Raw genomic sequence first — 26878 nt, forward strand, 5'->3', positions numbered from 1 at the left:
AAGAACAATCACAATTTAGGAAGAGAAAAAGTTTACATGTAATATTGCCATTACGTCCGTAATAACAGATTTCGCTATCTCTCATAGTTTATGACTTCTCCATACTGACCCATTTGGATTGATCACCCTGTATATAAAGCTGCCCAAGCTGCTTAAATCAGGAGTCGGACCCCGCCGCCCGCACACTTCATATCCGTCCCCGCTGTTCGCCGGCGGACCATGGGAATGTCACGTATGGAGTTACGGACACTTGCGATCAGAAACCGACATCGGGCCCGATCGGGCTCTTGCAAGGGTCGTTTTCCGTTTTTTGGGTTCCGTAGTCAACTAGGAACCCTTATGGTTTCGCCATGTCCGTTTGTCCGTCCGCGACTTTGCTCCGTGATCGTTAGTGCTAAAAAGCTGAAATTTGGCACGAATGTATGTATAAATCAGTTACGCCGACAAAGTCGTAATAACTAGAAAAAAATTTTTTTTAGGGTGGCGACTGGCGCCCCTACATGAAAAGTGGGGATGAATTTTTATTTTCGGTTCAACCCTATCGTGTGGGGTGTCGTTGGATAGGTCTTTCAAAAGGAATATGGAACTATGGATCTCCAACCAGTTTTTGATAAACCAATGTAATATCAACGTACATAAATTATCGCTCTGAAAAAAAAATTGAGTTTTGAGTTCTTTCAAAAAGTCTACTTGGAATACGTAACTAAGGAACCCTACATTGAGCATAGCCCGACATGCTCTTGGCTTATTACATCCATCCGGCATCCATCGGAAGTAAAAGCCATAACAGACTACCACACGTACCTGTGTAAGGTGGTCACCGTACGTGCGTTAAGGACGCAGCTATAAGTAAGAAAGAGCGTAAAAGAGATATTTTGACCGCACCAAGATCGCGGTGCGGTAGTCTGTTTCGGCATAATCCGCGATCGAAATCGGCGAGCCAAATTGGCGTTTCAATCAAACGATCAAACCACCTGATTTGATCAGACAATTTTATCAGATTGGCGAAAAATTGTTCCCGTCTGGACTCGCCTAATAAAAAAAATGACATTTGACAGCTTTGACATTGACAGTGACAGTTTGTATTGTATGCAGTTTAATCCACAGACCTAAATTTTTTATTTTTATGCTGTTTAATCAATGTTTTTTCTGTAACTGTAAATTTCTTCCTTCTGTACTCTACAATCGGTACATTGCTTAAGATTGTACCTGTACGATTTTTTTGAAATAAAATAAAGCTCGCTATGGACTCCAATGGTTACAGAAAATGTTCTAAATGCGGAACAAGACGTAATCAAGATAATACAATTACAGCTCACCGTTTCCCTTTCCCGGGAACAAATAATATTTTAAAGTAAGAAAACCACTTTTCTTCAGATTTAGTTTCTTAATGCATACTTTAGAATATCTGGGTTGGACTAACGTGAGTGGTCCATAGAAATTTCAAAAGGGGTCGAAAATGTTTGTATGAAAACTATCTTAACCAACCATTGTCATGCAGGTACCGTAAAATGTAGTACATAATGTTTATTAAATTAGGGGGAATTTGCATGTAGCTAACATATTAAACATAGGCAATAAGTAGATGTCACTAATTGGATGCCCATGTCAGGACTGTTCCGACATTCTAAAAATTACATCTTTTGTACGCAGTTTGCCAATGAAGTTTTTCAATTTTTTTTAATATAGGGCGATGGCGTGGGCTGCTTATTGCTGGCCTGATGAAGACTGGTCTTGCATAAAGTCTCTGACCTTACTCTATCTACAGAACAAAATGTTATGTAGCAAACATTTTCAAGATGCTATGTATATTGACAACAACAGGAAACGCCTCTCCAGACACGCAGTACCGGGAACGAAGGAATTTGTAGCCAATATACTGCAGTCATTAAAGGCCAAAGTATCAGTAGCTTCAATAGTACAACAGGTAAGAAAAGAAACAAGTGCGAATCGGACTCACCCACCGAGGATTCTGTACTTTTTAGTATTTATTGTTATAGAGGCAACAGATGAACAGAAATACATCATCTGTGAAAATTTCAACTCTGTGCTATAATGGTTCATGAGATACAGCCTGGTGACAGGCAGACGGACAGAGAAGTCTAAGTAATAGGGTCCCCTTTTTACCATTTGGGTCCGGAACCCTAAAAAGAAAAGAGAAAAGAAGTTAAATAAATAAAAGATTAAACCTTTATTACAATATTATTAGTATTAATCTATAATAAATAATATTTCAGGTTAAGTCACTGGATCATTCTGTGGCTGGTGCGGCAAATCCCCGCTCCTGTAAGTATTTATTATTTTTATGCCACTATTAGATAGTGCATTTACACAAATTTAACACATTCACTGCCAACGTTTTCATAGCGCTATGCTTGTAGCCGAACCCAACATTTTTCCGCTACTTAGAGGAAAGCGACTCAATGTGTTGAATTACAACAAATCTGCAATTGCATTTAGCAATTTACAGATATAAAAAAAAACCGTGATTTTTTAGAAACTTGAGTGAAACTATTTTATTTATAAACTTACTACCAAACTAAACCTTTCAAGCATTATAATTTCGCCAGAGCAAGTTATAAAAGCATTTCTTATTCGTGAAAAAAAGAGATTGTCTAAAAAAGTTTCTGGAACTGGCATTCTCAATCTAAAAATAATGCTGGTAAGTATACTTTTTATACATATTTATTTCCTTGTTAATTTATATAATTAATTAATTATCAAAAAATCTGATATCTATAGCAACTTTTACTTTGTAAAGTTTTTGTTTTATTTTTAAGGTTATATATTAGGAGACAGTTTTATCAGACCCATCAATTTAAACCAATAAATTATTTACTTAATACTTCTTTTAAGTTTCAGAATGATTTACAATGGCATCAACTATGCATCTATATATTTAAGAATGTATGAAGACCACAAATATTACAGCAAGCACAATACATGTTACTGCGTATTTTCATGTCACAATAGTATGTCTCATGGAGACTGGATGTGATTACAAAAGAGGCCGGGAAATAGGGAATTGCCGATGTTCATCGCCATTCCTAACCACTAAGGGCTCCTCTACACGATGACCCAGCGTAGGCCAGTCCAAGGGACGCATTTATGCGTTAGAGGGAGCAAGTGATATTGCTATCTCATTCCACCGCATAGCTGCGTCCCTTAGACTGGCCTACGCTGGGCCATCGTGTAGAGGAGCCATAAGGGCCAGTTGCACCAACCACACTTGACTTGACAGACTGATCAACATCGCTCAGCAGAGAACTATAAAAATTTCCGTACAATAAAATTTTGCGAACGCTTTAACGGTGACAGACGGTTTTGTGCACCCGACCCTCACTATTATCGTCCAGGATGCGATGACCGACGAAATAAGCGTCTGAGCGCGTACCGCGAACAGTGAATTTCGCAAATTGTTTCTCTTTTACTCCCATTAAGGCGTAATTGTGTTCGCGGTAGGGGTAGGCCCTCTGGTCTGTGATCTAGTACTCGAGGCAAGGTAAGTTAAATAGAGGTGAAACAGTTGTTCCGGGTGCCCGGCGGGGGCAAATTAGCATGATATCAGAAATTATTTATTTGCATTGATACAGTATGGGGATGTTACAACGATATTATAACGATTCTCATTTTTCCCCGCCGGCACAGAATTAGTGCCAGTTGCACCATCCGCACTTGACAGACTGGTCAACGTCAACCGGCGCGCCGCGGCGGTTTACTATAAAACTTTCCGTACAATAAAATTTAGCGAACTCTTTAACGGTGACCAACAATCTGGTGCAACCGACCCTAAAGGAGCCCAATCAGTCTGCCGGACGATATCGGCCTGTCAGTTTGAACAAAAATTTGTCAGTTCCGAACAACTGAAAGACCGATATCGTTCGGCGGACTGATAGTCAGTGGGCCCCTTTATTAATACATAATAGTATTATCATACAGAACGGCCACGCACCGCCCCGCCCCGCGACAGCAGATTGACGACCTTTTGCCGGCCGCTCAGTACTATCACAGAATAAATAATAGTACTACCGTACAGAAAGGAAACGTCCTACAAAACCAAAGTTTCACATTGGTTCAGGGTCGAATCATGCTGTTCCTTTCTAATATATGGCACTATCCCTTTCGGCTATTTAGGCCTTCTCACGAGCGCTTTTTGAACGCGCGTTAAAAAAGCGTTTGAATGACACAAATGGTAACATGTTTATTTATTTACACGATGGCGGTAGCGCTTTTTATCAAGCGTTGTTGGATTTTTAACTTTAAGCCAACCGGCCTTTTGACGACCGGTCGACGAGCCGATGGTCCTGGGTTCGAATCCCGGTAAGAGCATTTATTTGTGTGATGAACACAGATATTTGTTCCTGAGTCATGGATGTTTTCTATGTATTTAAGTATTTGTATAGGTATTATATATATCGTTGTCTAAGTACTCACAACACAAGCCTTATTGAGCTTACCGTGGGACTTAGCCAATTTATGTAAGAATGTCCCTATAATATTTATTTATTTATTTATAAAAAAGCCAGTCTTTAAATCGAATTTAGCGTGCAGGCAGATTCAAGCGCTTTGTTTAACGCGCGTTGAAAGAGCGCTCGTGTGTAAGGTCACTTAATAGTTGCCAACCCCATTCAGCCGACCGATCACATACCGCAATGTAATGATTCATTACTAATGAAACTCGCATGCGAGTTCTCGCACCGTCTAAATGAGCCCTTGTAAACCCTTGACACTAAACTTGTTTCCATTTGTGTCAAACGCTTTTTTAACGCGCGTTGAAAAAGCGCTCGTGATTATGAGGCCTGTTTGCATAAATGGCGCCATATTAGCTTGCCCCTTTCTCCAGTTTTGTTCTGAGATTTGGCTTAAAGGGCTGGCATCCAGACCATAACATTCCAAATAAAACCGGCCAAGTGAGAGTCGGACTCGCGCACCGAGGGTTCCGTACTTTTTAGTATTTGTTGTTTTAGCGGCAACAGAAATACATCTGTGAAAATTTCAACTGTCTAGCTATCACGGTTCATGAGATACAGCCTGGTGACAGACGGACAGCGGAGTCTTAAGGCTCGGCCAAACACAAGGCGCGATGCAGCGCCGCGGTCGCGCGGCGCGACCGCCGCCCTTGCTAACAGGTTAGCGACGTCAAATAGACTCCAGACTACGCGGCGCGAAGCCGCGAACGCGAGTGTGGGGTCGATTTCGCGATTAGCTTAAAATACTTCGGCCGGCCAACCCCATCAAATGTAACCTCAATAGTCCACAATGTAAACTCGCATGCGATTTCACGCGCCGTCTAAATGAACCCTTAGTTTAGGAACTACTGTTAGAACGTTTTCACATTGTCCGATCCGATATCGGAAGGAAGTAAAATGTAAGATACGTGTTTTTCTGTATTTTTTTATGCATTTAATAAATCATTATTACTAAAAAACGATAAATAACGCAAGGGCGGACTTAATGCCAATGGCATTCTCCTGCAACGGTTTTTGTCATAGGCGCCTTCCGACATCGATAAATGCAGCCGTCGGAGCCCCCCGTCAACTGTCGGATCGATAATATTGTGTGCGTAATATGTGTAGGCATAATGCTTTTTGTAGTGTGCGTGACCGCTAAAGACGGCGCCCGGGCGCGCCCTCGCGGCCTGACTACGCGGATTTAGGATCCTACATCCGATATCGGATCGGACGATGTGAAAACGCTCTTAACCTTTGGAACGCTTTTCCTCAAGCGTCAAGACGTGGCCTACACGCATTGGCGAGACATTGGTCTAGAATAGTGAATAACGAATATAAACCATCTGTCAGCAGGACGCTTTGACAACGTCCGCCATGACCACTTTAGTGGCCGCTGGCGTGGCAGGCACGACAGCACGACCTATTTAGTGGCTCTTGGCGTCCAAAAGGTTAAGGGTAAAATACAAAAAAAAGGTAAAATGTTTACTTCAGTTTACGTTTATTTCAGTCTTTTCTTCGCGGTTTACTGCGATCCGTCCAGTTTCTTATGTCTAATGAGGTAAGGCGCTGCAGCTGCACCACGGCTGGAACAAACAATAGATTTTATTAAACCCGTCATTTCCTATCTCTATCGCACACGCGTGCTGTCCCGCTCGCAGTGGCATTGACCGCCGCATCATTGGCAATAAAATTGTGCGTGTGCGATAGAGATAGTAACAGGCAGGTCAAAGTACGAAATTGTTCGTCCTTTCTTTAGTAGTATTTTTCTTTTTTCTCAAGCATGCTACGAAATATTATTTTCTCAAACATGCTCGGAAATGGTCGCAATTTGTTCGTAAATCGAAAACGCGGTGTCTAATTTTTATCCCAGCGACGACAACGCACGGGCCCCGCGCGCCCGGTGCGGGCAAAAATGAAATTCGTAATACAAATTCCATTTCTGTCCGCTGCGAGACAGCGCCGCAACTACGCGGAACGAACGTGTACTAAGTACGAACGTATGCCACATTAGCTAAATATAATTATTATGTATTTCAGTATTTCCTTACATGTTTGAGAAAAGCACTATGTATACCTCGGTGGAAACAGGCATTTTTCTGCCTCGGACCTTTTGCCATCGGCCCGGCATCTAGGTACCTCATCAGAAAATGCCTTTCTTTCAATCCCTTGGCAACAATGTACTTTAGGTTCGGTAGGCTATGGGCACTTTGTAGGCCAAGGGGCTTCTTGCTGCACGATTTCACGTGAAAAAACCACATCGAAATCGACCCGTCCGTTCGAGGCGCATGGCACACTGCATCCGATTCGCACGTCGCTCCGATGTTTGAGCGAGGCAACGCTATGCGTGTATTACAGCGACATCCCGCAGAATGAATTACGAATCGGATCGATCGGCAGCATAGACCTAGCATTACATAGACCAGCTATACGCGTGCGCCCGTAAGGGATAGACATAGATGACGTCATAAACGTGGGGATACCATATTGGTAAAAATTACCCCAATATTTGATATCACGTTGGGGCGATTACCCTGGAGGCAAAGTTAGCTTGTTTGACGGTATTAAAAAATTGTTAAATAAAATGTCAATGGGCCGTTCTTTTTAGGCGTATAAACAATGAAATACCTCCTATAATTCGCGCAGGTGGTACAAAACTAAACATGTTTAGTAAATAAAACGTAAAATAAAATGTATTATGGGTTTTAATTTAAAGAAATCACAAATCGCAATCACACCAATTAATGTACGCCACATTTAATCTTCACAACATTTGTTTATTTATTTTTTGGAATTAGAAGTACGAAAAAACTTCAGAGGTCAAAATTACCCATAAAATTATGATATTTTCATCTGGTATCCCTAACATGATTGTTATGCAGCTAAATTAAGAAGAAGTTTAAAAATGGCTGACCTCAGACTCCTACCTACCTACGTAATTTGGGCGGATCATTTTACAAATAATGTTTTGTTAATTTGCGTAAATAATTGTGATATTTTTATTGAAATCGTTTGATTCTACATTGCTTTGAGTGTAACGTAATTTTACGATGTTATTCTCACATATTGCGTTAAGATGAAGGTGTAAAATACCGTACTTACGTGTGAAAGGTTATGATCTCATATTTTTGCTCAGAGCGGCTATTACAGCCGATTACAGAACAATTCACCAGTATTTTATCAAAGTTCAAGCATTCAAAACGCTAACCATCACTATATTTTATAAGAGAAAGCATAATTTCATACAAAACAACGATAATTAAACAAGCAACGAACAAACATGACATGTCACGTACTTATTTGTTTGCCACAACCTCGGTTGTGGCAGCGGTGGAAAAGTGAAACTATGACAAGGACAAACAATAACAGCGCTTTCTCTGCTACTCCTACTGAAAGATACATAAGACTATCCCGTTCGGTCATTTTCCCCCACTCCTCATGACCGATCCAGTTATACTAGATTCATGATCGGCAGTGTGCCATGCGCCTAATGCCTCCTCTACAAGTCTACACTATCGGCGATGAACGTTGGTATCATCGTCTATCATCGGCAAAATCATCGTGCGCATCCACATGATCGCCTGTACAACGCAACCACCCGGCGATTCCCTTTGATGCGTGTCCAAAAAACCGACAACTCACGGGTCGCAGGTGATGATAGACGATGACTGGCGGGGACTGCAGAGTATGCCCTCTACACTATCGTACGCCAGTCATCGTCTATCATCGCCGACAGTGTAGAGGAGCCATAAGAGTTACGATGCCACAGACACATTGGCGTCGAACTTATAACACCCCTCTTTTTGCGTAGGGGGTTTAAAACAACTAAATATAGGCTCAACAAGACTTACCTTCTGATGTTCGCGTTCGAACCATTTTTCTTCGACTTCCCACAGTCGTATTTGTTGCGTGTCTTGTTCTCCTGCCAACATCTTTCTCAGAACCATCTGTCTCATCTGTGAAATCTTCGTCTATTCGGTCTTGTTTATCAATTTTATAATCTTCATCTAAATCGTCGTCGTCTATTTCACTTTCTTTATCTTCACTAGAATTTTTATCTGATTCTTCATCATCTATCTTCTCTTCTTTATCTAATCTATCGTCCAAATCATTGTTCCCTAATTCACTTTCTATATCTCCAACTAATTCTTCACCTATTCTATTGTCATCCTGATTCTCTTTATGTAATCTACTATCTACTTCGTTTTCACTATCGTCCCTGTCCAATAATTCTTCATCCAAAAACTCTACATCTTCATCGTCTGAATTTATGATCACAGTTTCGTAGCGTCGGGATCCTGAAGTAACTTTTAGTTCAGAAAAACCAACATTTTGAGGTGCTTGGAGTGGTGACCCTCTAGGATTGATTTGTTGGGTCCTTATAAGAGGTGAACCTTTGGCAATGTTTTGGACCTTATCTTGCTTTAGGAGAGTTGATTTTCTGAGTTCGACTTTATTTGTTTTTGGTCTTCTGAGAATATTAGGTACTTTATGGACATTTTGTGGCACCAAAAGCTCGGTGGGTGAAGACTTTGAGAAAGTTTTCGACTTTATGAGATCGCTAAGTTGGACTTTTGGATGAATTTGCGATCCTGTGCGATCGCTAGGTATGGTATTCGGAAGTCTTATTACAGTTTGTGATTTTATTGTCGGTGGGATTCTTTTAAGGGTTTGTTGTTGGACATCGCTAACTTTTGGGCTGGTTGTGGGGTATAATTTTTTTGGTTGGATTTTCATGAGCCGAGGACGCTTGAAAGGATGGTGATGATCGACCGTTTCCCTGTTGACACACTGTAAAAATGACATAAAAAAAAACTAGGTTAATTTCTTTTTGAACTAAAAACTTGAAAAATAGTGCAAAATCCAAATTCATTGAACGATTCTATTTTGAAATTGAGGGGGAAAATGTAAATTGTGAGCAACAAACATCCGTCATTTAATATAATAACTGTCGCGACTAGAACTCGTGCAATGCGTATGTCACATCTTTCGCTCCCTCCAGTCCCTCCTTTAATCGTATGGTGCCTGCAATGCGGCCAGCATCTCAATTTTATTAGATGCTTTTCTTATTTTTAAAAATTCAAGGTCTTATCTCAAAAATAATAAAAAATTGGGATGTGGCCACATTGCAGGCACCATACGTAATGTGTTGCCAGTGGTAAGCGTACCTTTTCGGCTTTGGCTTCGAGTCGGAGCGCCTCATGATGAAGCTCCACCTCAGGGCCTGCCGCTGTGCTCTCGACTTGAAGCAATACGGCATCAGTGCCTCGCTCCACGGCCTCGAGGTAAAACTGCACGGCCTCGGGATGAGGCTCTACGCCATCAAGATAAAATCGCACGGCTTCAGATTGGGGCTCAACACCCTCGAGAGAGATTTGTACGGCTGCGGTTTGGGGCTCCTCGGGTTGAGGCCCTGCGCCCTCCACATAAAATTGCACGGCCTCGGATTGGGTCTCTACGCCTTCGACAGAGAACTGCACGGCCTCAAAGCGGGACTCAACATTTTTGGGTTGAGGCTCCAGATAATATTGCAAAGCCTCGGAGTCTGGATCTGCGCCCTCGAGAAATAATTGTATGGCTGCGGGTTGGGGCTCTACGCCTTCGACAGAGTGCACGGCCTCAGAATTGGACTTAATGTTCTCGGATTCGAGCTTCATATCAAACTGCACAGCCTCGGAGTGGGGCTCCATGGGCTCGATTTGAGGTTCCTCGGGGTCGGAATGCGGCTCTAAGGCGAGCGGGTCTTCCGCGCCGGGCGGCGGCGTGGGCGCGGGCGGAGATAAAGGCTCCTCCGGCTCCAGTTTCACTTCCACTTTCACACTGCAAATATAATCAATTTATTTAAACGCCACCTTGCTATATCTGCTATAATGTAAGATTGGCTGTATAGCGCTTCAGTTTTAGACTCGAAAACTAGTTTATCAAATCAAAAATCATTTATCTGACAGACAATAAAGGCATGGGCCTTTGTTGTCTGTCAAGAAGAAGGACCTCACAGACTAACATACATACAATGATTTAACATTTACTCAAGATAACAAAAATCGGCAAACAATCTTACCAGTCCACAGCTGACGAGCAGTAGGTTAAATAGTAAAACCTAATTGTCTTTTTTCGTAAAAAAATGTTGAAAAACATACCCATCAATATCAGTTCCATACAGAGTTAGTAAGTTTTCTTTCTGCAACTGTTCTCGTATGACTAATAACACAGGCTGCGTTTGACTCTGGTGAAAAAAAAAAAAGGTAAGTCCGGGAGACGGTGCATTCCCATTTGTCCCCGCCGGGCACAGGTGGGAGTATGATATAATATGAATCATTCCCTGATAGGAATACATGAGGTAATTCATGTTGTATGGCGGCAAGAACCAATGGGAATATGATGGAGATAAAACTAAAATATTTTAAATATGTTTACTTAAAAGATGGCAGTCGCTTTCGTAAAAATTGTGGCTACGCCAATTCTTGGGACTAGTTGCCTAGCGGACGCCAGGCTCCCATGAGCAGTGGCAAAAAGTCGACATAAGAGGTGTATTCCCATTTGTCATCGCCGTGCGCAGTTGGGAATAGGTGCATTCATACGAATCATTCCCAATTGTCCCCACCTCATGTATGGCGGCGGGAACAAATGGGAATACACCAAAAGCCGGTATAACGCGAGAAACATGATGATACTTACAAGTGTGGCGCCCTTTGGAGCGCGCAGCACGTAATGCATGTTGTGTGGTGACATCGCTGCGCACGCGCCGCACAGTACGCCGCATAAGCACTGCACGCACCAGAACGTGAACCTACACATAACAAATACAGAACTATAAACTGAAATGGATGTCATATACTAAAGAAAAAGTAAATGACCCTTCAGAGTTGGTCAAACTTGACTAGTGTGTATGTATGTAAACACTTTATTGTACATAAGACAGATTACAAACACAATAAAAAATAAAAATATATACATGTACAAAGGCGAACTTATCCCTATAATCTCTTCCAGTCAACCTTTGAGCAATAGCCTAGTCTTTTCTGAGATGGCATTTAGTAAAGAAATTGGGACGGCTGCCGTCGTGATGGGGTGGCCTAGCGTTAGGCGCGATAGCTGAACACGCCGGTTAAAACCGGCCCGCCACTGGAGGGCTTAGTCACTTGTTCTTTAGTATATGACATCTATCTATTCAGTTTATAATTTATATTATAGTAGTGTGACTACTTAAAACACATTAAAATATTTGGTAAAATAATATGATTTATTTCCAAAAAGTTCTAAATACGTTACAAAAATGTTGTGATATACTTAGGTACAAACAAAATATCATTTGATATTTACCAACAGCTTTGCAATGAAGGACAACATTGTGAGGAAAGAAAACCTGGCTAGTCCCAATAAGGCCTAGTCTAGTTTCCCCTCAAGGTCAAAAAGCAGTCGTTTTCGTGAAAATTGTGTATTCCCATTTGTCCCCGCCTCATGTACGGCAGCGGTCACGTTGGGCGGGGACAAATGGGAATACACCGTAAAAATTAGTGCCGCTACTGGTAGTGTAATCACTATGGGTAATATAATGCCTATAATATTTGAGGTTCTTTTGACATCTTCAAGATTCCGTCATCAGATTCTGACTTCATGAATGACAATCGGACTATCTAGAAAGCATAATACTAAATATATTAATAACGGGTCACTCACGTGTTTTAAGTCGAAAACGCTCGACATGTTTCACTCCGTACCGAGGAGCGTAATCAGGAGCTTGTGACGGTGACGGACCGGCGCAGACTGCGGGCCGCAGCTCTGAGTACCCGAGTACGTGAGTGACCCGTTATTAATATATTTAATATGTCTGTGTCTCACGGAAGTTTTGTTATTAAAGCATAATACTCTTTCAAACAAAAAAATGATTTTCGAAATAGTCTCCCCAAGTTATAGGTGTATTCCCATTTGTCCTCGCCGGGCACAGGTGGGTATAGGTGCATTTATATGAATCATTCCCACCTGTCCCCGCCTCATGTATGACGGCGGTCACGTTGGGCGGGGACAAATGGGAATACACCCTTTCTACGTGGATCAGCATTACTACTCACCCATCAACGACCACTGCACAATCCACACACCTGTACACGACATCTTTGGGAACAACTGCTGCAACAAAGAAAATCACAAATAAGAACTCTGATACATATCTCAAAGTAAAATGTGTAAATAATAAAAAAAAATCGCAAGGCTACATGTCGACGTGTAAACCACTTTCTCCAGGGCGCAATGTCTCGACTTTACACGCCATATAATACGCGAAACTGCGTAGGGGGCGCCACTACTACAATCTGAGGCTCTATCGCGAAACATGAAAACCGAAATTTCGCTGTGTAACATCTCTGTCACTCTTGCATATTCGAGCGATAATGAGGCAGAACAAACCGCCTTGATGCATCAATGTCATATTTTATTATCTCTGAAAACTTGTCAAAAACCTTTTAAAGGTACAGTAAGTATGTATAAGGTACAAGTCTCGCGCAGCTCAGGCTAAAAAATGGGGACTACGTTTGTATGGAGAAGCGGCCGTCCCCTTTCCTCTTAAAACTAGAAACAGGCAAAACCTATGCTTGCGCCATTCACGCAAACCTCCCACAGTTGCCAAGTGCCAACCCCATTTAACTCACTCACTGACCTGCTTCTGGTTTACTGGGCGCTATTTCGTCAGGTGGTTTATGAGGTTCGTCGCAGAATAAGGACAGCGTCGGGAGGTCTTCGGGTATCTTCGTCTCGGGCACCAGCTCTGACTCGCCTTCAGCATCATCTGAAATTATTTTGCGGTTTAAGAAAGCAATATGTTGCATTCCATCAGAAAAAGGTCCTTAGGCACATGGAGCATAAGGACTCTTGAAGCATGGAACGCCACATATTTCCGCGAAGTCCGCCTGATTCTTTCTTTCAACAGGAGGCAAACGAGCAGACGAATCGGCAACACCGGAGGGTTGAAAGTACGGCCTTTAAGATGGGAGTAGGTACGCTCTTTTCTTGAAGGTTTAAAAGGTCTATAAATCCATACTTATATAAGTAATAAATGCGACAGGAATAGGGATGTTGACATTAATCGCGAATATATAAAATGTTATGTTTTTACCATAGTAGGGAATATTAGAATGCTGAAAATAACATTTACAGTACATATGGTGCTACTTTCTCGCACTAGTGCGTAAAAGAGCACTTTTCGTGCATATGTCGAAAGTTTAAAGGGCCATATGTACTGTAAAACGTTGTACGATACACGTGAACTCGTATTTAAATTTATCGCCACTCGTTTCGAATTTCCTCTTTTCCGCACTTTTATCGTAAATAACTATTTAAAAATACTCAAAAATACCTGCATCTTCAACATTCTCAGATGAAGGTGTTTTTAATAAGATAGTGGAACAGGCTACAGCTAAAAAAATCACTAATTGTGGACTACTTAAGTACTTGAAACACACGAACACACCACCGTTAGAAGACATGTCTTTGTATCAGTTAGTTCTGAAATACAGAGAAAGCACTGCTGAAGATTTTGTTACCGAAATAAGACCCTTTTAAAACTAAAACCTTGAATAAAATAGAGAAGCAAACTAGAGATCAGTCTGGGAGCAATTTGTCAAATTTGTGGCATAAGCTTAAATTTGCTTGCTTAACTGCATCAAAAGCATATGAAATTATCAAGTGACAGATAGTGCACTAGTATCATTGATTGAAGAGGCAAAGTTCCAGACACGCCGGCAATAAAAAGAGGCAGAATTTTGGAACCAAAGGTATTAGAAAAAAGACACTTAAGAAGAAAATAGACAAATGTGGTCTTTTTATCAGCAAAGAACACCCAATGATAGCCGCATCTGCTGATGGAATAGGCCAGCAGCAATTTTTGGTGGAGATAAAATGCCCATTTAGCTTCTAATAAATGCTATGCACAAATGCAAATACAAATGTTTGCAAATCGCATATACATGAAGACGATGGTCCCGGGTTCGAATACTGGTAAGGACATTTATTTGTGTGATGAGCACAGATATTTTTTCCTGAGTCATACAGTTGAGTTTGATGAACAATATATCAATATGTTATTAGATTCTGTTGCAGTGGCGGATTAACCCTAAGGCCAAGTAAGGCCCGGGCCTAGAGTGGTGAGATATTAGGGGCGGCACTCGGTAGTCTACCTATATGATGGAGCGGCTAGTACTTGCTACAGGGCCTGGGACCTAGGGCGGCAGACACTGTAAATCCGCCACTGGTCTGTGGCGGTCAAAAGGTTAAAACGTTAACTTGTCACATACCTGAACTTGTACTCGGACCGCATATATTTTCACTATTTTGAGGTTTCTCTATTTCGACTATATTTTGATCTAGTTCCGTTTTACATTCTTCAACCAAAGCATCTAATCTTCGCCTCTTTGCAGGGGTTTGTAGAGAAAAATCAGAAGAGATATTATCTCTGTTGGGTTGACAATCAAATTTTGTTGGTACACAACCAGGTCTCATCCTCATTTGAGATGAGTAACCCATTGTAAATTCCAAGTAGTTTTCCATGTCAAATGAAAGCTAAAATTGTGTTGATATTGAAATTAAGTAACATATAATATTTATGTAAATGAAGTGTACATAAGCTTAAAGACTCGTATTCACAAATGTTATATTAAATTTGTAGTTGCTACTTACATCGAAATGGTCTTCACAGTAATAACTGTTACTAGTATCATTTAAAGATGCAGGATCTCTCCTTGCTAATGTTAACCATTGTGTCCTTATTGGTTTTTTTTTTGGTACGAATACGAATAACTTCTCTGGTGTTTTGATTGTTGTGCTTTTACACATAGGCACTGCACAACACTTATAAAACTTGTTAATCATCATTTTAACTTGTGAACTTATCGTAGAAATTAAAATAATAAATAATACAGCTTACGCCTATGCCTATGACTGACAGTTTGACAGAACTGAGTGAACTGACGCCACTGACTACAGACCTACCATGAATAACATGAATTCGCCAATTAAGGTCCCTCCACACTCGTGGGGGAATCGCGGCGCGAAGCCTCGAACGGAACGCAAGTGTGGCATCGCGTGGATTTCGCAGTAGCAGATCTGCGAACTCGACTCCACACTCGCGTTCGCGGCTTCGCGGAGTGTGGAGGGCGCTTTACGTCATCAAGGTCACGTCACAGCTTGGAGCGTTTAGACGCGAAATTTAAACACTAAACTATCATTTCTCAAAGGATTCATTTTAAACATAGACAGAGAGAATCATACTATCTTTGTCTTACACTAGTACTAGCACTCAAAAGAAAAGGATGAGTATAGTTTTTCTTGTTCTTTTTGTTGTACTGACAATTTGGTTTGACCAACTATAATTAAAAATATTTTTTATTCAGTTAATGTCAACATCCCTTTTTTTTTTTTTTCGTTGGAAGAATGCTTTACAACCAACGGTATGCCTGCGCGCCGCCAATGGGGCGTGGCCACGGGTTCTCTTAAGTACGCAACCGTGACCGCGCCGGCGCCGCCCGCCACTACCACATGCAGCGGGCCCTTCTCTGGGGGGGGGGGGGCTAGGGAGTAACTTCTAGCCCTGCCTCCTCATGTCAACATCCCTATTCTATCTGTTGCCTCTTCACGCTTGAACTGGCTTGAATCCCTGAACCTAGGAGGATATAACCAAACGGAGTAGCCATTAACAGGCGTTCCCCTCTGTCGAAAATAGTCTGCCAATGGTCATACACAATGTATGGACTGACTATCTGACATGGCTATTTTCACGTTACGCATACATTTATATACCCGGAAGATAAGGAACCTCAGTACTTTTTGTACCGAGACTGACTTGGTACTTTTTGTACTGATACGTTCATAGGTTTCCGTGAAAATCGATGGAAAAGAATTATTACATCTATAAATTGTATATACACATATGTCAATCACAGTGAAAAAATCAACGATGATCAGATCAACTCTGGTCAACGTGGGACTCCATTGCAACTGTAACCACGTCACTAGCGACATCTGTATATTAAGGTTCACAACCTTGACCACCTCTGAGGACATGCGTTAGCGCATGACCTACCTCCCCACCACACAACATGGTTGTGTTAAGCCGGCGCGAGAGATGGCGTTGTTATCAACTTAAATGTTAATTTATTTTTTCCTTTACGTACGTTCCACAATAAAAAAGGAAAAAATATATCAACATTTAAATTATTACATCTGCAAATTGTAAACTTATAAGGTGCATTGCGGTAACTTCGAAGGCGGAGTAATTTTGAAAATTATTTTTCACCTCAGCAGCTCGAACAAGCCTACTTTCGTCACTCCCTGGAGTGAGGAAAGTGCGACTTTCCTCACTCCAGGGAGTGAAACAATGTAGCTTTTTAATTTAGTGAAGGCCATGAACTTCATACTACGGTACGGTACGGTCCGGTCCGGTCCGGTCCGGTCCCGTCTCGTCTCGTCTCGTCTCGTCTCGTCTCGTCTCGTCTCGTATCGTATCGTATCTTATCGTATCGTACATATTATAATACTTTTTTTTCTGTTTATTCTCTGTAATTCGAAATACATTTTAACCTATAATATGTTCTCACTACTGAGGTGAAAAATTATGTGTGCAACACGAGAGCAAAGTTATTTTACATCTCGTGTTTTTGAGTCCCTCGCTACGCTCAAGATTCTACCTTAGAATCTTTCGCTTTCTCGGGACTCAAAATAAACACTCGCAAGAAAAACCAACTTTCCTTTCTTGTTGCACAAACAACTATAATGTAATCAAAGATAGATATAACTCCGTAATAGATGGATACAGTCTAAGGAAAAAACGTGCCTCGAAAATCACGAAAATTTGACTCTCGATCAGATGGCGCCACTAGTTTTGGCCTACACTCGTATAGAGGGCGTTGACTGTTTCGTTTGTTATTTATAATTTTAACGCATACCAGTGAAAGAACATGGGTCAAAATGATATAAAAATAATTAATGCAAATAAAAAAATAATTTATCCATATTTAAATCTATTTAACGTATTTTTTTAAATCTTCATTTTTAGTTTTAAAGTATGTCGATAGATGGCAGTGAATTTACAGTGGTTACAAAATTTACTATGACAGTACCGCTCTATCTTATTATATCCTCATTGATGTAATGTTACTTTACCTGCTTCTAATAAGTCCGTTTTCTCCCACGAGAAAACTGTTGCCTTCTTTGGATCTTCAGGTTCAATAGTGTCGAAAATATCTGCAAAAAAGTATTGTTCATCAAAAATACCAAGGCATCAACCAATTATTTTTATACAGTATGTAAATTCAATACGGGCGAATATTTAAACGGTGTGGTTAGTATAGGACCTAAGAAGTATATGGAGATACATTTTGTTTAGAAATACAATGACAATTAATTCGGCCCGCAATGCTTGTAAAGCAACAAGAAACACACTAGTTATACGAGATGCGAGCGTTTTAAAGTAAATGTTAACGCTTGTTGACATTTACTATAAAAAGTTCGTATCTCGTTCGGTATAGTTTTAAAAAATAATTACGGGGTCATAATTCATAATTAAGTGTAACTTAAAAAAACTTCTCAATGAATACAGGGTTAAATATATATCTGGTTTAATTTACTGCCCGTATTGGATTTACTCGTAGTTCTCCAACGGAGGGGCCGATTTCGATGCGGTTTTTTTACGTCAAAGCTAGTTTTCTTAGCTATGTTTTATTATGTAGAAATTGATCCAGCAGTTTGAAGAGCGTTAGCTCTTTCCCAAAATGATGTAAGGCATTTTGGCGTAAAATGGATTAAATGGATTTCTCCCCTCACTAGCTCGGAAAGCCGTCTTTTATCCTTTAAAACAAGCGGGTAAAAACGCATTTTATCCACTATTTTTAAGTAGCGCTTTTGACAGATAACCAGGCATCGTAAGCTGCGAGCGAAATCCATTGAAATGACTTACTTTGACTTGACTAAGTAACAACCCTAGCACTTCAATGGATTTCGCTCGCAGTTTACGATGCCTGCAGATAACAAAACGTAAACGCTCATAATAATGGTTCATTCGATATTAATTATCATTAAGGTGGTTCGATTTTCATACAAAATTCAATCTGCTTTAATTAAGGCACTACACACTATTACTACACAAATATTTGCTCATTTATCTACTTTCGAATATTCGTTTGCGCTAAATTAATAGAAAAACTTTGTTTCATACAGAAATCATACATAAATCAACGTAATTTTTTCATCAATTTTACGTATGTGTGTGTCACAAATGTCGTGTACAAATACGTTGCGTGCGGCGTTGCCGCTCTATGACATTGGCGACGTTGCCTGGCCGACCTGGCAGGATTTGCAGTGCCGTCATGTTTAGTGCATTTTTATTTGACAGTGTTGACACTGACACATAGGGTCATGTTTATTGTGTCAATATGTTTGTATAAATTGAAAATGATAGCAACGTCTAAATCAAGTTACAAAAATCATCGGTGTTCTGGTCCGCGAAAATCCAGAAAAATTCAGACTCAATTGAAGCGGAATTCATGATGGTGAAGTTTCGTAAGGTAGGTACAGTTTCATTCCTTCATTGTACATTGTAATTTTCTCGTGCCGATCTTTTTAGAAAATAATTCTCACTTCTTCCGTAATGGTAGATATAAGCAGTGAACAATACCTATATATAGGTAATGTAATTATTACTGTTTTGGTTGCCGAATAGTCAATGTGTCACTAACTCTAGGTTTTTTTTAGGTATTGTGCAAAATGAAGAGGCATTCTTGGAAATAAAATGTTTTCCTTCATTAGCCAGAAAAAATCAGGACATCCTCACTGCAATAAAGTAAAATAAAACATTTCCTGGGGATGAAAATTATGGAATTTTGTCTATGAATGAAAAACACAGTTATTACTAGGTAAGTAAATGATAACTTTATTAGAATCCATATTGTTGCATCATCTTTCTTCCTATAACATTAGAGATTTTGTGCTATCATGATATTATTTTTCTTTCAGGTACAGGGACAACTACGGATAACATATATGAAAAAATGTTATTTCATTTGTTGTGTGAATCCATCTACACCAACAAGACATCCACTGCTGGACATAGGCCTCCCCAGGGATCTCCACAACGACTGGTCTTGCAAGACCGGCCAAAATATCGAGAAATAAATAATATAAATAAACATGATAAATATCCCGTTTTCTATAATAGTTATAATTAGAAGGGGAATTATGTTGTTACTCACTGTACCTACTTGAATCCAAAAAAAATATATTAAAAAAAGTTTTAATTTTATTTTACAATTACTACTTTATTATTAGTACATTACGATACAAGTGCGAAAAGTAGGAAATTGGCAACGAGTGGCGATAAATTGAAACACGACCGAAGGAAGTGTTTTAATCGACACGAGTTGCGAATTACCTTTTCGCACGTGTATTGTACAACGTTTTACAGTACATAATTATGGCCCTTTACATTTTCGACATATGCACGTATTGTACTAATTACCGCACTAGGGCGGTAACGTATATGTAGCACCATATGTACTAAAAAGTATTTTACAGTACATATGGTGCAACTAGTAGTACTAGTAGTGCCCTAGTGCGTAAAGAGCACTTTTCATGCATATGTCGAAAGTTTAAAGGGCCATATGTACTGTAAAACGTTGTACGATACACGTGCGAATAGGTAATTCGCAACTCGTGTCGATTTAAAACACTCTCTGCGGTCGTGTTTTAATCTGTCGCCACTCGTTTTGAATTTTCTCTTTTCCGCACTTGTATCGTAAATAACTATTTCAAACTGCAAGGGTACGATGATAGATCTCAATTCAATATAATTTTGCAACATTTGGCATTATTAGGTTATAAATTGTATGGAGATGAAATCTATCATCGTACCCTTCCAGTTTGAAAAATACTATAGAGGCTGGGCAGTAAGGGATTGCTTTACTTGTAAAACTATATTTAGCCCTTTAAAAAAAACTGATACCTAACACTTACAAACCTGGACTTCCTTGGGCTAGTGCTACTAAGAATCGTCAGTATTCTCCATCCTTTCTGAGTTGGAAGAACCCAAAAAGGTGAGATTTGTGAAAGTCAGGTTTTCAATATATGTGGCGTTTTCAACCAAACGGGTACCTACTTATTGTTGTCATATTTCCATAAAGCTTCAAAATGAAATCAACCTAATCGACAACCGACAATGTGGTACCTTTTAGTTCAAAACGTCACATATTTTTACACGACTGCCCAAAAAAGGAGTGTATTGTTTTTATAAAACGTTATAAAGAAAGAGAAAGAAAGAAAGAAAGAAAAAGAAAACATAAGTAAAAACTCAAAAATGCTCGTTTTCCCAGAGATAAGACCTAGCTAGATCGAACCCCTTACAGCAAATTTCATCGAAATCGTTAGAGCCGTTTCCGATATCACTGAAATATATTTCGGTTATATCGGAATCGGACAAGAATTCGAAGAATAAAAGGTATAAGAAACATAAGATAACACAAAAAGGACAAAAAAAAGTACCCCTGTCGTACCAGTCTCGAACCCGAATCCTTTTGCACGTATTTCCACGAACATACCGCAACGCCATTGCAGCATACTTACACTGCATGAAATTGTCTACTACAAGCATCACGGAAACACTGTTTGCATGTGTGAGTAATAGTAGGAAATAGCATGACAGAAACACTCTGTCGACTTTAAAAGTGTTTTTTGCACTAATGAAGTATTCAATGTTTATTATAATAGTTCAATATTTATGTAAAGAGTGCGCTAAACATACTTTTAAGTATACAGATACCAACACTATTCCACAAAAAAATAAAACCTGAAAATTTGCGAAAGTGACGCCATCTAGCGGGGTTTAAGCTTTGGGTAACCTAGTCGAACCACCTTAAATGAATGGTTTGAGAATTTAATAAAAAATACCAAATTTAGCTTTTCTTAAAGATTTTAAGTCATAAACCTTAAAATTGTTGGAACCTATGTAAACTACATGTTCTATATCATAGATTACGCATTGACTGGTTGTTTGTATTTGTTTGTATAGCAACGTAACTTTGAATACTTTGACTGTTCCTAACACTCCAAATATGTCATTCACGGAATAAACACACTTTTACCTAATTCAAGTGGTTTTCCTCCAACATGGTAGCAGAGCGTGGTTAAAATAGGTTACATAAGAAACATTACGTTACGCACAAGTTGAGTCGATGCAATTTCAAAACGCATCGTCAGAACTGTCAACAAAAAATTTACTTTTATTGATGATGATTATAATTAACCTGATGACGATTATAATGTGTACAAATAAAAACTTATTTTTTTATGAGCTGTTTTTTTAGCATAATGCACTTTCCTCGCTATAGTGAGGTGAAAAGTTTTGTGTTACACAGGAGTGCAAATGTATTTCTACTTCTCGTGTGTTGAAATACTCGCTACGCTCAAGATTCTATTTTAGAACCACTTGCTTCGCTCGTGGATCAACTATAGAATTTTTTCGCTTGCTCGTGTTTCAATTCCACACTCGCGGGTAAAATACAACTTTGCACCCTTGTATAACAAATAACTATTGTTTGCATATCTACTCTATATATGTGACGTTTTCAACCAAAAGGTACCACATTGTCGCTTGTCGATAAGGTTGATTTCTAATTGAAGCTATATGGACATAGCGCCTTACTGACAAGCGACAATAAGTACCCTTTTCGTTGAAAACAGCACATATTTATTTTTAAATATTAAATTGAATAGTTATTGGAAATAGAAATATGTTTACATACCACGTCCAGGCGAGTCCGAGTGCTCAATTATGTAATCTATCATGACTTCGTCGTTTGGCAATCTCGAATCACTCTCCGTCTGGTTGTCCTCTTCAAATGCAGGTTCGTCCTCTTCATCCTCTTGCACCGGAGATTGCACCTCTGTTGGCAAAGAAAACGCTTATTAACCTTTTCGACGCCGTGTCAAACACAAAAGCTGTATTCGGACGCCACGTCACCGAAGTGTCAAAACTGAAATTGAACTTTATGCACATGCACGTAGGTCTTTGGTGCTCTGTGGTCTGTGTTGCATTAATCCGTATTTGGCGTTGGACCTGCGGTGCCGATATATCCGTCATTGGCGTCCAGAAGGTTGAAACACTATAATTTTGTTGGGAAGACCGTCATAGGGTAGACTCTCGTAATTATCTGAGGGCCTACCGCGAACCACGTTGGACGTGTTGCCTCTCTGTCGCACTTGTAAATTCGTACGTAAGTGTGACAGGGAGGCAACACTTCGCTCAGTCACACGGGCGGACACGCTATACATCAAAAATCACTTGCGTTCCTATGTGTAAACGGCACGTCTGAACACGAGTCATTATTTGAGTAAGTTGTTTGAAAACAGTACTGAGCGGTCGGCAAAAGGTCGTCAATCTGGTGTCGCGGGGCGAGGTAATTCGAATCTGGGCGGGGCGGTGCGTGGCCGTTCTGTATGGACTATGGTAATACTATTACTTATTCTGTGGCTCAGTCAGAAAGGGCGAGTTTCGCTAGTTCTGCTATAAGTACCGACCTACCTACTGTAAGTGGAGTAGGTAATTAGGTACGCAAGAGTTTATAGAAGCGATAAAAGAGCTCTTCGGTCTTCTCCACATTGACCTTACTGAAGTTCATATTAAATTAGGGCATTTTCACTCAAAAGTGTACCATTTACTTTTTTTCGAGAACCATCAACTTTACATCAACCATAATCACAAGAAATACCAATTTAAAAATAAAAAAGATGTCCCAAAAAATGTCAGTTTTGTAACGCATTTTCACATACATTTTGTATGGACCGTTACAAAACTGACACCCAAAATTTGTATAAAAAACTGGGGACACTTTTTTACTTTGTCTCATTTAATAGAACTCGTGATTCTGAGTCTAAATAACCTAAAAGTTGATAGTTTTTCGAAAAAAGTAAATGGTACCATTTTTTCTGAAAACCCCCATAAACTATGCTATTGAAATGATACTTGTATGAGGGACAAACTTAACATTGCCGTATATCGACATAGGGCCAGTTTACCAACTGCAAACAAATCTATCTACGGTTTATAAATATGGACTGAATATGGTTTATTGCCTTTATTGGTTACCAACAACTCACTGGAATAGTACATTTTGATGCTAGTGCGGAAAGTATGTCATTACTTCACGAGTACCGAGATACCGACTCGGGACGAGTGAAGAATGACATTTCCGCACGTGTATCGAACGACGTTTTTTAATACAGTTGCGAAAAAGTAAGAAAAACAACAAGTAAGAAATAAAAACAATATCGAATTTTGCCTTTGGAAACTTATTAGCTTGCAGTAAGAAAAAAACGCCTCTTCTTTGACAGTCGTTTCGGCAGCTATTCCTACCTCTACCTTCCATAGCTATTCCGTTCCATTCAGACAACTTATTAAGAACTTATCAATCTTCAATATGAAAAAATAAACGTGTTATAATGATGATGTAAGTAATAAAATATGAAATATGTAAATTGGAAAAGTAAAAAGCACTAGTTCGCGAATACCAACTTTCCGCACGCTAAACGTGTAAAGTAAAGTAGCATTTTTTGAGCAACTGTATTAAAAAATATTTTTCTTAGTTGTTACCAATGGGGACAGGTGAAAAAAGTGGTTTGTCTCCAATGGTAACAAGTTGGTGATAACTACAAGTGGGAATAAACCGGAAGAATGGTATTCACTTACCTAATGGAGCAGCGGCATCAGCAGTATTAGTGGGTAAGTTCCCTAAAAACAAAGCTGAAAAATAAAAAAAATTAGTCACGCGCGCTCTTCTTAAAATGGGGCATTTTCTATAAAAAGGGACCTTATTGTCGATGGCGCTTACGCCAACAGCATCGCGCGGCATTGTATTTATATCGGAGCATCGTTAATAATGGCGCAAGCGCCATCGACAATAAGGTCCCTTTTTATAGAAAATACCATAAATGAGTTTTTTTATTCTATGTTGGTGGAAGCCTCATTGATGGAAGCAACAAGTATATCTAGAGACATATTTATTACCACGTTACGTTTTTTTTTACGTAAGTATTATAAGATATTATATATTACGATTATCGGCAAGCGAAGCAGTCCAAAATTGAAACAAGCGTAGTGAGTTTTAGTGAGAATTCAAATCTTCGCGTTGCGTTGTCTTCTCCCTGAGAGGGGAAAGAATAAGAACCGGATGAAGTAGTCTCTTATGACATGGATGAATATTTTACTCGTAAGAAGTTTGAACCCACGATTTTTGACTACCACACAAATATTGATAGATTGAAGTCTAATCGTCGTCCACAACTCTCCGAGCCAGCATTTCCCAAACTGGGTCGCGAACTCGTGACCGCGAACGAATATTGAGTGGGCCCTAAAACTACTAGAGCATCAGAGCGTTATAAATAATATTTTATGCCCTATTTTTAAGACAGCCAAGAGGTCGGCCCCGAATTTGGCAGTTTTTGTTGGGTGAGAGCCCAGTCAACTTTGAGAACCACTGTTCTGAGCTATAGGTATCCAAGACCATAGTCTACCTGAACTGACTTACCAACTGGCAATGCATACGAATGATCTGAGTGGACTTCACCCTTTGGTAACTTTGGTTCGAGCTGAGTATGGGTCTTACCTGCAGACAATAGAGAATACAATTAGATGTGAGCCTTAATCTTACCTATAAATGGGGCATTTTCTATAAAAAGGGACCTTATTGTCGATGGCGCTTACGCCGCACAGCATCGCGCGGCATTGTATTTATATCGGAGCATTGTTAATAATGGTGCAACCGCCATCGACAATAAGGTCCCTTTTTATAGAAAATGCCTTTTTATGTAAAATCAGGTAACCATACTATAGTCCTTAAGTACAACTATGGTCTAGTTTTTAACGTTGATTCTTAACGAGCCTTTTATGATTTGTACTCGTTTCATTTATTTTGGAGCTTAGATACACTAATGCTTTATATTCTAAATTATATACTTACTCAACATAATTTGAAAAATATTTATACATACATATTTTAATGGAAGTTTAATTTGGACCATAGTTGTAAGCTGTGGACTAAAGTCACCTGATTTTACGGTAAGTACCTATGTATGTATATGACATATATTTCTGTTTATAATTTATAAAACTCTACCCTGGCCTGACTACGGCGAGTAACTAAGGAATGAAACTATATCAGTAAATTTCATGCAGTACATAAAAGCACATTATTGTTAATACTAGGCAAGTGTTTAAAAAGTACATTACAAATAAATGCAGTTATTTTAGATATAAGGAAAGATGAAATGAAATTAAATGTTTTTTTATTTTATAATACTGATTTTAGGTTACATCAATTAACAAACAATAAATTGCCTTCATAAAATTAGGATGATATAAAGCACATCAATAAAACATCAAATTTTACATGGGTACATAATTTTATTCTTTTAATATCCGTCGCATACAATGATTTTGATATGTGCCCGGCGGGGACGAATGAGCATGAATCGTTCCAATCTGTGCCCGTCTCTGTCTCATGAAGTCGAGCAGGACAAATGGGAATACACCATTTAGATTTCGCACAAGTGCCCGGCCGTAGCGCACACCCACTCACTTCCTCAGCGGTAAAATAGAATCCACGGTTTTCGTGCCCGAACTATAGCTGAAAATTTCAATGGGTGTCATACAAACCTGATTTGGTTGGAAAGGGTACATAATCCATCCAAGCTTCTTCATCCTCATCTGTCTTTGAATATGTATGGTCAATATGGATTTTTTGTATAGTATAATACATGTGATCAATTGTTGCAATTCGGGTTGTCTCCTGAAGGACTGAAATTCAATAAAAAAAAAATACATTGTTATGCACTTATGCTATATTTTGTTGCTCTTTATTATGAGAAGAGATAAATTATTTGGTAAATAGGGAAAAATAAGGACGTCTGCCCTTTCACCAGACACTTTCTATCCTGTTACTAAGGGGACAGAGAAACAAAATCTACTTTTCTCTGCCCTTCTCAGTAGAGAATGACATGAAGAAGAATAGATGTAAGAACCCCTATACTTAAGGTTTGTTCATCAGACTCTTACAAGTTTTAGGGTCAACATTTGGCACTCCTGTCGCAATTTCTCTCTCCGTGAATAACGTTGGGACACTACCATTTTTAATGCGCATTCTTCTGGTGACAAACTTCTTTTCAAAATGCTTGTGGCAGACATAATGCCATTTACTAGATTTTAGCCTTTCCGATTCCTCAGTATTCATGTTAGGACATTTGGACAGGATCGCCGTTATCCACTTTTTGCGGTTTCTTACAGCTACTGCGTGGAGTCGGATATGCTTTCTGAGACTTTCACATCTTGGTACGCAACACGTGCGCGAAGTCATTTTGACGTAGCCTGATGTAAAAATTTTGCAGGAAGCTAAAAATAC

At 39.6% G+C, this 26878-nt stretch overlaps 1 protein-coding gene and 1 pseudogene across 3 annotated transcripts in view; one reads left to right on the forward strand and one right to left on the reverse strand.

The window, feature by feature from the left end:
- Positions 1-5926: 5926 nt before the first annotated feature.
- Positions 5927-26878, reverse strand: part of LOC134751369 (uncharacterized) — a 40482-nt gene continuing 19530 nt past the window's right edge. Inside the window, exons 3-13 of one of the 3 annotated variants that reach the window (XM_063686714.1) lie at positions 25010-25087; positions 24172-24225; positions 22229-22369; positions 17601-17681; positions 13105-13233; positions 12521-12578; positions 11127-11238; positions 10589-10674; positions 9617-10268; positions 8300-9239; positions 5927-6034 (exon numbers count right to left, since the gene is read on the reverse strand). In XM_063686714.1, the coding sequence (XP_063542784.1) occupies positions 5955-6034; positions 8300-9239; positions 9617-10268; positions 10589-10674; positions 11127-11238; positions 12521-12578; positions 13105-13233; positions 17601-17681; positions 22229-22369; positions 24172-24225; positions 25010-25087 (2411 nt within the window). In that variant the 3' untranslated portion in view covers positions 5927-5954. The remainder of the gene's footprint in view (positions 6035-8299; positions 9240-9616; positions 10269-10588; positions 10675-11126; positions 11239-12520; positions 12579-13104; positions 13234-17600; positions 17682-22228; positions 22370-24171; positions 24226-25009; positions 25088-26878) is intronic. The other 2 variants (XM_063686713.1, XM_063686712.1) reach the window with 2 other exon arrangements.
- Positions 13432-14466, forward strand: LOC134751588 (uncharacterized; annotated as a pseudogene).

The sequence above is a fragment of the Cydia strobilella genome, chromosome 22 (assembly GCF_947568885.1).
Source record: "Cydia strobilella chromosome 22, ilCydStro3.1, whole genome shotgun sequence".
Classification (NCBI taxonomy): Eukaryota; Metazoa; Arthropoda; class Insecta; order Lepidoptera; family Tortricidae; genus Cydia; species Cydia strobilella.